Below are 12816 nucleotides of genomic sequence, written 5' to 3' on the forward strand. Positions count from 1 at the left end.
AGGAATCTTCCCTCTCCTGCCCTCCGTCCTCCACATCTGTTGCAGATGTCCATCTAAGCCACAAGTTCCTTTTCTCTCAATGAGCTGCATGTACTTGCCATTTTTATCAACCTCCCTCCCGCCTGCTGCAGGCCATTTCTCTGAGGCCGTCAGGACAGCAAAAGAGAAAAGCTATGGAACCAGAATGAACCAGGTTTGAATCCCTTCCTTATCCATATGAAAAGTGAAAGTGTCAGTCCCGTCCGACCCTTTGTGACCCGATGGACTGTAACCTGCCAGGCTCCTTTGTCCATGGGATTCTCCAGGCTGGAATGCTGGAGTGGGTAGCCATTCTCTTCTCCAGGGGACCTTCCCAACCCAGGGATCGAACCTGGGTCTTCTGCATGGTAGGCAGATTCTTTACCATCTGAGCCACCAGGGAAGCCTCACTTAGCGTATGACCTCAAGCAATTAGAATAATCTTGCAAAGCCTCAGCTTCCTCAAAAGTGAAATTCAGAATAAATACCAAGATATGGCCGCTTAGCAGGACTGGTGTGACAAGTAGGGTGGGTGCTAAGGGCAGAGTGGTGGGTGCTGCATTGGCAAAGGTTGGGAGAAGGGCAGTGGGCGAACTCCCCAGAGGAGGGAAGGCTATCTAGAAGCAGGTAACAAAACTTCACCTGTACACACTCAGGAAAGCAAGTGCTATTGGTGCCCTGCCCCTGGGCTATGCTCCTCTGGCGGACTCCCAACGGCAGCATCTGCAGCCCTTTCTCTAGTCACCAGAGCCCTCTCTGCCCACATTCAGGGCTGGCTGGAAGTGTCAGGGAATTAACACTTCCTTCTCCACTAAGAGCAACGCTCAGCCAATAACCATGGGGCATGGTATAGCCATTGAAAAAGACCCTGATGCCAGAAAAATTGAAGACAGGAAGAGAAGGGGAGGACAGAAGACAAGACAGTTGGATGGCATCACTGACCCAATGGACATGAGTTTGAGCAAACTCTGGGAGACAGTGAAGAACAGAAAAGCCTGGTGTGCTGCTGCAATCCATGGGGTTGCTAAGAATCAGACACAACTTAGCAACTGAACAACAACATGGTATATCTCTCTGTGTACCTTCTCTGCACAGGTAGGAAGTGTCCAGGTGGGTGTTCTACTTTATCTCCTAGACCTCCCCAGCTGAGTTACACTCGACAAGCTCATAGTGGTACCTCTGTTGATAATACACGCTTTACTGTCTGCCTTTCCCTCCCAGCTCACTTTCCTCCCCTATTGGTATTTCTCTTAAATAAGCATCTTTCACTCAAATTCTTCTCTTGGGATTGCCTCTCAGAGAACTCAAACTTCTGAGAATGTAGCCTATAAATTAGCTTACACATATGCAAAAACCACATACATTCAATTTATTAATTCACCATTTTTGTCACTGTGAGGTTGGAAACAATATACCAGAAGGAGATGGGCTTAGGATTCACCCACACAGTGAAATACAGAGCTGCTATATAAAAGAATGAGAAAGTACTTTATGTCATAAAAAACAATGAGCCATATTCACGAAAAAAGCAAGATGCAGAACAATATAAATAATGCATGCTGCCATTTGTGCAAAAAATTTGTGTGTGTGTGTTTGCATATCCCTAGAATCGTTGTATAAAAAGAGAAAAAGAAGAATCTTAGCGAAGGAGACCTCCAAACACATAACCTGGACTACACTTTACAAGAGACTGAATGACTGGGAGACCAGGGTGGAAAGGAGAACCTTTTCATCATATACCTTTGCACGTTTTTTGACTTTGATACTACAGACAGGTCCATTGATTCAAAAAATAAAAGTGCCATTAAAATAATAAATAAGTGAATACACAAAGAGAGGTGCCCCATTGTGCACGGGATACATCAGCTCTAGTGTGGAATGGTCAGACGGGCTCCTGCTGGTGGGCTCAGCCCCAGCCGCTCGGGCTCCTGCCAGCCTGCAGGCTCACCCACCAAAGGAGGTCCTACTTCCTTCAGGGGAGAGCGGGGGAGGATTTGCTGGCCTTCCCTTTGTGTTCACCCACAAGAGCTGCCATCACCTCTGCCCTCAAGAAGAACCAGTGGCACCTTCACCCACACACAAGGAAGCCCAAGCAACTCCCTTTGGCCCCAGACCTTGTGCTGAAGGCACTTTTCTTGGTTCAAGAGAGATCTGAGCCACACACACAACTCACACTCATGCACACACACACACATGTGCACGCACACACACACACACCTGTGCACACAGATGAGAATGGCAACCCACGCAGGTCGCTCCTGAGTGAAACGTCACAGCCCTGATTTCCTAACAGAGGTGTCCATCCAGCAGCCTGGGCACCCGCTCTTTGGTCCCATCACGTCCTGTCTGCTGCAGGGGAGGCCACTTGTGGGAAAGGAGCGGTTACTGGGGAGTGGCCACATCGGGACCAGCTTCAGTCATCATGTCCTTGTATTGTCGTTTGAAGAAGCCAAGCTGTGGAGGCAGAAGCACGTGAGTGAGGGCACCCAGGCTGGGGGAAGTGGGTGGGTAAAAGCCATGCAGGACAGGCAGGGAGACTGTGGGACCAAGAGATGCAAAGAAAAAACATGGTGGGGTGTAGAAGAGCCCTGGGGAAAGTGGAACAGGAAGGGCATTGCTATTGGGAAAGAAAAGAAGGAAATAAATAGAAAACAGAAGGACTACTCCTTATACAGCGACTGTACCAGAGACCATTCTAAGTTCTCTAGAGTTATGAACCCAATGACCTCCACAAAACGGGTATTTCCCTAGTGACTTAGATGGTAAAGAATCTGCCTGTAATACAGGAGACCCAGGTTCAATCCCTGGGTTGAGAAGGAGAAGGGAATGGCCACCCACTCCAGTATTCTTGCCTGGAAAATTCCATGGACAAAGAAGCCTGGTGGGCTACAATCCGCGGGGTGGCAAAGAGTCGGACAAGACTGAGCGACTTTCACTTATACTTAGTCTCATTGTACAGTTGAAGAAACTGAGGTTCTGTGATACCTCCCCCCAGGTCACCCAACTGGCAGCAGAAGTGGGAGCTGAGCCCAGGAAGGCAGAGCTGAGTGAGAATCAGTGGGGTGGGGTAGGGGGTCCCAGGGGAGTTACCTTGTACAGGCCGGCAGAGATGAGGGCCAGGAGCACAAGCCCCCCTACCGAGCTGCCCACTATCAGCGGGACAGGGTTATGTACTTCGTAGGACTCCACCTTGGTCTCTGTCTGGAGCAGGGAGAGGGGGAGGGGGAACATCAGAGGAGAAAGACTCTGGGTTTCTGGGGGTTCCCCAGTCAGACTTTGCGTGCTCCCTGAACCCCACCCCTCCCTATCCCCTGACCCCTCCAGGCCCAGCCCTCACTCTTCCTGCCCATCCTTCTCTCTCCCCCACAAGCCCAGCCTCCTCTCCTGCCTCTAATGGTTGCTCTGTGTCCCGGACACATACCTGGGCCATCACAAACGCGTCCTGCCCTGGAAGCAGCGTGAACTCTGACTCATCAAATAAGATCTCCGCTTTGCTCGCAACTTGAAGGTGGTTGTGTGAAGTCTGTGGGAGAGAGAGAGGATGGGAGCTGGACCCCTGGGCCCTGAAGGACCATGACTCATGCCCAGCTGAGCCTCGGGCCCCTACAGACCTTGATGTACCAGTCAAATGAGAGGTTGCTCTTGAGGGTGACCTTGAACTCCTCCTGGACGCCAAAGGATGGGATGGCACACTGGATTCTCTGGCAGACAGCAATGGAGCAGTTCTGGGGAAGGGAGGAGAAGAGACAGGTGAGCAGGAAAACTGGATGAGGGACATGCCCTCTGAGCCCGTGGTACTGGGCACAGTGAGGGGGCGGCAGAGCCTGCGTGCAGCCCCGAGCCCGGGGCTTAGTCTCACCAGCACTGGGCTCTTCTTAAGCTCCGCCAGGAAGTCAGAGTGACGAGGGGCAACCTCCGTGGTGTGACATCCAGCGGACACACTCTGAGGAAAAGGGACACGGTGAGGAAGGGATTGACGTGAGGCTCCTGGGTCCACCCTCCAGGTCAGGAGAGGGTCGGAAGTGGCTCCACAATCCAACAGGAGAAGCAGAAATGATTTTAGGAAAGACCAGGGGGTTGTGGAGGGAGGAGCTGGGCCCACTCCTCAGAGCCGGCTGGGCTTACCTGGGAGAAGGTGACCTGGGGCTGGGACCACACGGTCATCTTGTTCAGCCGGATGGGGATCCAGAAGACCACACTGATGGGCAGTTTCTTCCGGCCCAGGTTGTTAAACTGCATGGTGGGGGAAGGGTGGGTATCAGGGCTCTGGCTTTTCTACCCCCAACAGCAACTAGAATCAGGTTCCCCACTCCTGAACATCATGGGAGTCCTGGGAGGGGGCCCAGGACTGAATAAGGCCTCCCAGACCCAAGCACCCTGCCTCCTGATGCTTTCTGAGAGGTAGGAGAGTGTAATGGTTAAATACCCACTCCTGAGCCAGACAGGCTGTCGTAAGCAGCATCTCTTCCACTTACTAAGGGTGACACTGGGGGGCGTGTTCTGTTAACCTCTCTGAGCCCCAGTTTCTTCATCTATAAACTGGGGGAGACGACAGTGCCTCCGACACAGAGTCATTATGAAGATGAAGAAAAAAGTAATTACATACACGTGTGTATACACATGCGAGCTCAGCCATTTCAGTCATGTTCAACTCTTTGCGACCCTATGGACTGTGACCTGCCAGGCTCCTCTGTCCATGAGGATTCTCCAGGCAAGAATACTGGAGAGGGTTGCCATGCCCTCCTCCAGGGGATCTTCCCGACCCGGGGATTGAACCTGGTCTCCTCCATCACAGGCAGGTGCTTTACTGCTGAGCCACTGAGGAAGTCCCATGTATACACATATGTGTGTGTACATGAGTGATGCACGTGCTTGTGTGCGTGTGTGGAGTCAGAGCAAGCTTAGAACAGAGCCTGGCCCAAAGCAGGCACCTCATGCATGTTTCCCATCATTCTTTTTTTTTTGACAATACAACATGTGAGATCTTTGTTCCCTGAGAGGCACCGAACCCGTGTGCCCTGCAGTGGAAGAGTGGAACTTTTTTAAGAGATTTTTTGATGTGGACCATTTAAAAAAGTCTTTATTGAATCTGTTACAATACTGCTTCTGATTCACGCTTGGGTTTTTTGCCCTGAGGCATGTGGGATCTTAGTTTCCTGACTAGGGATCAAACTTGTGTCCCATACAGTCAAAGCACGGAGTCTTAACCACTGGACCCCAGGGAAGTCCCTCCCATTGTTCTTTCCTATCATCCTGGTTTCCCTCCCCAGGCTCCTTCTCCACTCCCCACCTGATACTGATGCTCCATAACGTGTCTGGTCTTCTCTGAGGCTGTGAAGTTGAGATATTTGGTGGAGGCCTCGAGGCTGACGGGAGAAAGAAGGGGCAGGAGGTGACAGAACATCAGGGGAGTCCTGGGAGGGGGGGTCTCGGGATAAGGGTGTTAAGGGGTGAGCAGGCACACAGGAAACGCAACAGAGAGCGAGGGCAAGATGGTGTGCAAGGATGGTGTCGGGGGACCCGCGTCGTGGGCCAGTTTGGCCCCCCAACACACACAAATGCACACCTGTGCACACATAACTTCCGACACACACAGGCACACGTGCACAGACTTGCACACAGATGCTCGATGCACCATGTCCGGGATGATGGCAGAGCAAAAATCCCCGGAAGCCAGTACCTGGTGACCACCATGTACACAGCGTATTTCACAGGCAGCTCCAGCTGGAATTGAGTTTTGCTGTTCCCGGGCATGTTGTTCTCACTGAAGGGAAACAGAGAGCTCTGACCAGCTCTTGAGAATTGAGAATCAGCCTTTCCTTCTCCTTTCTCTCCCTCACCCTCTAGCACCAACCAACCACTGAGTCCTGTCCTCTCAGCATCTTAAACACTGTCCTTTAAATCCAACAGAGGAAATAGAGATTGTAGGGAAGACCAGGGCTGCCCTATGGAGTTCAGGCCCATCCCAACTCACCTGGATGGATGCCTGGAGCACCTTCTTTTTCTCACTGGTCCCCTGAACTCTAAACCACTCCCGCCCTAATCCCCCGCCCTCCTGGAGAGAGATCTTTCTAGCACACAAAGGTGATCACGTCCTGTCCCTCCCAAGTTCAACTGCAAACTCCCTAATAGCACCTGTCGGTCATTACATGAAATGGGCCATATCTAACCAAGTCCTTCAACTCTGCCTCCTGAGTTCAAACTTAGCCTGACGTTTACAGTATCCAGGCATGGCTTGGTCCACACTTCCTTCTCTCTGCATTCATACCCACCCTCAATTTGTTCATTTGCTGGGCTTCCCTGGTGGCTCAGATGGTAAAGAATCTGCCTGCAATGCAGGAGACCTGGGTTTGATTCCTGGGTTGGGAAAATCCCCTGGAGAAGGGAATGGCTACCTGCTCCAGTATTCTTGGCTGGAGAATTCCATGGACAGAGGAGGCTGGTGGGCTATAGTCATGGGGTCACAAACAGCCAGACGTGACTGAACGACTAACACTTTCTTTCAGTTTTTTTGGCTAACTCACAGCCCAAATGAATCTTTCTCTCTGAACATCAAACTCCCAAGAACACTGGACATCATTCATTTCATACTGTATGGTAATCATCAACTTTCCTGTCCATCCTTGCCACTAAATTATAACCTCCATGAGGCAGGAACCACAGCCATCTTGTCCAATGCTGTCCCATCAACCCTGGGCAACATGCCTGGCATGTGGTGGGTGCTCAGTTGGCATGTCTTGAGTGAATGAATGAGCTGAAGGGAGAAACAGTGGGGAGAGGGCAATGGTCTACCATCAGCACGGGGCTGGGACCTCAAAACTGATGATGTGGTGGGAAGCCAGGCATAGCTCACCTGGTAACATTGGCCTTGAGAAGTAGCTTGTTTCCAAAGTAAGTATCAGGGTTCACATCAAATGTGACATTAAAGGTGATCTGGAGTTGGAGAAAGCAGAGACAGTGACAAGAGTAAGAAAGAAGAAACATCCCAGATGTTCATCAGCAGAAGAATGGGTAAATAAAATGTGGTACATCCGTACGACAGAGTGTTATTCAGCAATAAAAAGAATCAGGGTATTAATACATCTTACAACATGGGTAACCCTTGAAAGCGTGATGCTCAAAGAAGCCATCGTATTGTATGATTCCATTTATATGAAATATCCAGAACAGGTGAATCTCAAGACAGAAAATAGATTAGTGGTTGCCTAGAATTGGGACAGATGGGAAGACATGAGCTGATGGCCAAGGGTAGCAAGGTGTTTTTTTTGGGGGAGTGTTATAAAATACTCTAGGACTTCCCAGGTTGTCCAGGGGTTAAGAATCTGCCTTGCAATGCAGGGGACTCGAATTCAATACCTGGTCGGGGAACTAAGATCCCACATGCCCTGGAGCAACTCAGCCCAAGTGCTACAACTACTGACCCTGTGGACCACACTAGAGAGTTCATGAGCTGCAGTGAAAGATCCTGCCTGATGCAGCGAAGACCCCACATGCTACAGCTAAGACCCAGTGCAGCCCAACAAATAAGTAATATTTTAAGCATTAAATTAAAAACATAATACTCTAAAATTGATCACGCTGATGAATGCACAACTCTGTGAACATTTCAAAAGCCATTGGATTGTATACTTTTCTCAATTTATTTATTCATTTTTGACTGTATCAGGTCTTGGAGTGTGTGGGCTCTCTAGCTGTGGCACTTGGGCTTAGACTGCCCAGTGGCATGTGGCATAGGATCTTAGTTCCCTAACCCAGGATCAAACCCGTGTCCCCTACATTGCAAGTCAGATTCTCAACCACTTGACCATCAGAGAAGTCCCTGGACCATATACTTTAAATGTTTGTGTTAGTCATTCAGTCATGTCTGACTCTTTGTGACCCCATAGACTATATAGCCTGTTAGACTCCTCTGTCCATGGAATTCTCCAGGCAAGAATACTGGAGTGGGTTGCCATTCCCTTCTTCAGGGAATCCTCCCCACCCAGGAATCAAATCCTGGTCTCCCGCATTGCAAGCAGATTCTTTATTGTCTGAGCTGCCAGGGAAGCCCAATGGGTGTATTGTAATGGTAGATGGATTTTATCTCAGCAAAACTTTTTTTCAAAAAAAAAAAAGAGAGAGAGAAAGAAAGAAAGATCTACTTTTAAAAAGAAGAAGGAGAAGGGAATTCCCTGACTGTCCAGTGGTTAAGATTTCACATTTTCATTGCCAAGGGACTGAGTTCAATACCTGGTCTGGGAACTAAAATTCCACAAGCCATGCACTGCGGGAAGAAGGAGAAGAAGAAGAACTAGGGAAGAATTCAGAAGAAGACAAAGGAGCAAAAGGGAGGAGGAGCCAGCAGTCTGACCTCTGAGTTGTCTGGGAAAATGGGGTGGTTTATGCTGCAGCTGGTGCTCTTCAAGATTCCAGACCCTTCGGTGGAGACATCAGACTCACAGGTCAGGCGCCAGGATCGATGTGAGCGCTGGTTCTGGAAGGCCAGGGAGGCAGGGCTGGTGAAGTCAACCAGCAGCCACGGGGGCGGGACAAGCAAAATCAGAGCCTGAGAAGGGTTTGGCTACCTGGCCGCCTGACACCCTCCGGTAGGACAAGCCGGATGGGTAGAAGAAGGTGACCTGAGTTCTGTAGGAGTCCTCGCCCTGGTTTCTCACAGTCAGCGTCACGTTCAAGTCCCGGGGACCACCCACCACCAGGGTGTCCAGGCTGTGGAAGGAAGAAGCCAGGCCATGAGAGGCTGGGGGCTTCCCTGCAGCGAATGTGCTCTGGAGGGAAGGAGGCTAAGACACTGGGAGAGAGAAGACAGTGGATGAGGCGGAAGCAGCTGCTCTGCGCCAGGCTCCCTTGGAGGCCAGGAGGAGAACAGAGTGCCAGGTCATGGTGCAGGTTTGGGGGTAAAAACGGGGACAGGGAACTCACTCCATAAAATTGAAGGTGATGCTGAGGTCATCCTGGCAGACGGTGTCATTGCCACAGTTCTTTTCAAAGGGAAGCTGCCAAACACGGAATATGAGAAAAACAAAAGGAAAGCAGGACAGGATGTGAAACGAAACAATAAAGTGAAATCTTGAAATAAAGTGAAAGTGTTAGTTGCTCAGTTGTGTCCGACTCTTTGGGACCCCATGGACTGCAGCCCACCAGGCTCTTCTTGCCTGTGGGATTCTCCAGGCCAGAATACTGGAGTGGGCTGCCCTTTCCTGCACCAGGGGATCTTCCCGACTCACCAAGGCTGTGAAGAGTCTCAGAGCTTCCACAGCCAGCACTGGCCTGAGGCCCCCATAATTGTGCGTGGGCTCCCCCACCAGAGAGAAGTTGAGGCGCAGAGCAATGGGGGTCACTGAGTCCTCCACACAATCCTGAGAGACAGTGGGGGGTTGGTGGTCCAGCCTTCTCAGCTTCACAAGCCCACCCCCTGCTTGGAGGACCCAGGAGGGTGGTCACCCCCTGCTCACCAGTAACCGGAGCATCAGGGTCTCGCATTTCTGATTCAGCCTCAGCGTCTCTACATGTCTGCGTGTGTTGTTCTGTGTCTCATCAAAGATGGCCCGGGAGTGCGGGCGACCTGGGTCCAGAGCCAGGTCATAGGTGATAGTGCTCTGGGTATCTCCTGAAGGGGCAGGGAAGAATGGTGGTAAGGAGCCTGGCTTTGGAGTCAGACTGATAAGAGGTGGAGGCCCTGTTTCTCTGCTCCCCAACTGTCCAACTTTGGCCACATTAGCTGACCTCTCTGTGTCTCTCAGTTCCTTATTTTTAAAACTTATTTCTGTATTTATTTGGCTAAGCCAGGTCTTAATTGCAGCACACAGGATCTTTTAGTTGTGGAAACAGTGGCAAATTTTATTTTCCTGGGCTTCAAGATCACTGCAGCCGTGAAATTAAAAGATGCTTGTTCTTTGGAAGAGAAGCTATGACAAACCTAGAAAGCATATTAAAAAGCAGAGACGTCACTCTGCTGACAAAGGTCCATCTAGCCAAAGGTATGATTTTTCCAGAAGTCATGCATGGATGTGAGACTCAGACCATAAAGAAAGCAGAACACTGAAGAACTGATGCTTTTGTACTGTGGTGCTAGAAAAGACTCTTGGAAGGACTGATGCTGAAGCTCCCACACTTCAGCCACCTGATGCAAAGAACCAACTCATTGGAAAAGACCCTGATACTGGGAAAGATTGAGGACAGGAGAAGAATGGGGTGACAGAGGATAAGATATTCGGAGGGCATCACCAACTCAATGGACATGAATTTGAGCAAACTACGGGAGATGGTGAAAGACAGGGAAGCTTGGCATGCTGCAGTTCATGGGGTCACAAAGAGTCAGATACAACTTAGTGACTGAACAACAACAATGGGGTCTTTAGTTGCAGCATGTGGGATCTAATTCCCTGCCTAGGGATCGAACCCTGGCCTCTGCATTGGAAGCGCAGTGCCCCAGCCACTGGACCACCAGGGAAGTTCTTCCTTATTTTTAAATTGAAGATAATAATTGTATCTTCCCAACAGTGAAAATAAAATTGTGCCTATGAAGCATTTGCATAGTGCCTACCGCAAAATAAGAAGTGAAGAAGTGAAGTCGCTCAGTCGTGTCCGACTCTTTGTCCGACCCCGTGGACTGTAGCCTACCAGGATTCTCTGTCCATGGGATTCTCCAGGCAAGAATACTGCAGTGGGTTACCATTTCCTTCTCCAGGGGATCTTCCCGAGCCACCAGGGAAGCCCAACCACAAAATAAGTCCTCAGTAAATAACAGCTATTCTGTTACAAGCTAGAAAATTAAGTATATTTTTATAGAAAACTAAGCTAGAAAATAAGTGCCCAGTAAATAATAGCTATTCTGTTACAAGCTAGAAAGTTAAATATATTTTTTAAGTATATTGCTTTTCACTTTTTTCTCTTTGTCTTTTTTCTTCAGCAGTTTGTACCTTGGGGTGGTACAGTGTCTAGTGTTGTGGGCATTGTTGTAATGTACCAATTTATGGTTCCTTTTATATTTATCTTGCTCTGACTTGGTAGAGAATCTTGATGCCTTTCACCAGTTTTAGAAAAGTCTTTACCACCATTTCTTTTTTAATTCTATTTTATATTGAAGCATAGCTGATTAACAGTGTTGATTTAGTTTCAAGTATACAGCAAAGTGACTCAGTTATACATATACATATTTTTCAGCTTCTTTTCCATTATAGGTTAAACAAGATATTGATTGAATATAATTATCTGTGCCATACTGTAAATCCTTGTTTACCTATTTTCTATATAGTAATGTATATCTGTTTGTTCTGCTCCTAATCTGCTATTCAGTTCAGTTCAGTCACTCAGTCGAGACCAACTCTTTGTGACCCCATGAATCACAGCACACCAGGCCTCCCTGTCCATCACCAACTCCCAGAGTTCACTCAAACTCACGTCCATCGAGTCGGTGATGCCATCCAGCCATCTCATTCTCAGTTGTCCCCTTCTCCTCCCACCCCCAACCTTTCCCAGCATCAGAGTCTTTTCCAGTGAGTCAACTCATCTCATGAGGTGGCCAAAGTATTGGAGTTTCAGCTTTAGCATCAGTCCTTCCAATGAACACCCAGGACTGACCTCCTTTAATGGACTGAATTCTCAATTCCATTCCATGTGTTTTTCAGTGCTAGTGTCTCCATTTAACTCTTTCACGAAATCCAGATTTTTTATGAAATTCTCCATCCTTTCCTCTTTTTCCTTGAAGATATTAATTTTAGTTATATTTTAAATTCTCTGGGCTTCCCTGGTAGCTCAGATGGTAAAGTGTCTGCCTACAATGTGGGAGATCCAGATTCAATCCCTGAGTCGGGAAGATCCCCTGGAGAAGGAAATGGCAACCCACTCCAGTATTCTTGCCTGGGAAATCCCATGGGCTGAGGAGCCTGGTAGGCTACAGTTCATGGGGTTGCAAAGAGTCGGGCACGACTGAGCGACTTCATTTTAAATTCTGGTTTTGATAATTCTAATATCTGAATCATCTGTGGGTCTATATCTATTGTCTATTGTTTCTCTTGCTTGCCAGTCTCAATGGACATTTTCCCAATAGAAGGACCAAGGTGTTTTTCAAGGCCCCACTCAAATCTCTGCTTCCCCAGCAGCTGGATTTCTTTTCACCTCATTAGCTCTCCAGTTGCTGTCTTCCACTGAGTTTCTGGAAGTATTGACCTGGACATGCATGACTTAGAAGTCGGCCAATGACTTGTATGGAATTTCCACGTAGATTTTGGGGGATCTTCTCTGTGATTCTCTACTCTCCAAGACTTCACTCTCAATTTCTAGCCATGTTGTTTGCCCCAAACCTTGACTGCTATCTCCTCAGTCCAGTAAGATTACTGCTAGAAAACTAACTTTATCTCCTCCCCTTGTTTCTCTCTAGAACCACCATTCCTCTTTCTCTCCCCAAGCACAATGCCACTCATAACAGAGACAAGGGAGGAAGTCAAGTTAGTTGTGATAAAATACATGTCTGAATGCTTTGTGAGTTTGTGTTTAGCTTCATCAACTCAATCTCCCCTTTGAACAAATTATTGTTTTTGTTTAGCTGCTAAGTCGTGTCCAACTCTGCAACCCCATGGACTATGTAGCTTGCCAAGCTCCTCTGCCCATCTCTCAGTTAAAAAAATATATCTGGTTAGTTCACAGGGCGGGGCCCTTCATTCTATAGAGAACTGAGATTGTAAAGAAGGGCCAGAGACTTACTTCTTTGGGGGTGTTTTCTGGGCTTCCCCACCCATGCCCTAGCAGGGGAACCATCTGCTTACTCCATCCAAGCTTGAAGAAGGCTATCAAAGCCCA

The 12816-nt window shown here is 48.7% G+C and overlaps 1 protein-coding gene and 1 non-coding gene across 2 annotated transcripts in view; both read right to left on the reverse strand.

Annotated features, from left to right (window-relative positions):
- Positions 1-349: 349 nt before the first annotated feature.
- Positions 350-421, reverse strand: TRNAG-ACC (transfer RNA glycine (anticodon ACC)). The gene has a single exon. It is a non-coding gene; the product is annotated as a tRNA-Gly (tRNA).
- Positions 422-1373: 952 nt separating this feature from the next.
- Positions 1374-12816, reverse strand: part of ITGAM (integrin subunit alpha M) — a 40586-nt gene continuing 29143 nt past the window's right edge. The window contains exons 17-30 of the mRNA XM_055409925.2: positions 9471-9625; positions 9243-9374; positions 8938-9011; positions 8583-8724; positions 8369-8491; positions 6872-6951; positions 5699-5782; positions 5309-5384; positions 4144-4251; positions 3878-3961; positions 3630-3743; positions 3440-3541; positions 3109-3219; positions 1374-2472 (exon numbers count right to left, since the gene is read on the reverse strand). Of these exons, the coding sequence (XP_055265900.2) occupies positions 2401-2472; positions 3109-3219; positions 3440-3541; positions 3630-3743; positions 3878-3961; positions 4144-4251; positions 5309-5384; positions 5699-5782; positions 6872-6951; positions 8369-8491; positions 8583-8724; positions 8938-9011; positions 9243-9374; positions 9471-9625 (1457 nt within the window). The 3' untranslated portion in view covers positions 1374-2400. The remainder of the gene's footprint in view (positions 2473-3108; positions 3220-3439; positions 3542-3629; positions 3744-3877; positions 3962-4143; positions 4252-5308; positions 5385-5698; positions 5783-6871; positions 6952-8368; positions 8492-8582; positions 8725-8937; positions 9012-9242; positions 9375-9470; positions 9626-12816) is intronic.

The sequence above is a fragment of the Moschus berezovskii genome, chromosome 27, assembly GCF_049115385.1.
Source record: "Moschus berezovskii isolate FMDL1 chromosome 27, NW_MosBer_1.0, whole genome shotgun sequence".
NCBI classification, from domain to species: domain Eukaryota; kingdom Metazoa; phylum Chordata; class Mammalia; order Artiodactyla; family Moschidae; genus Moschus; species Moschus berezovskii.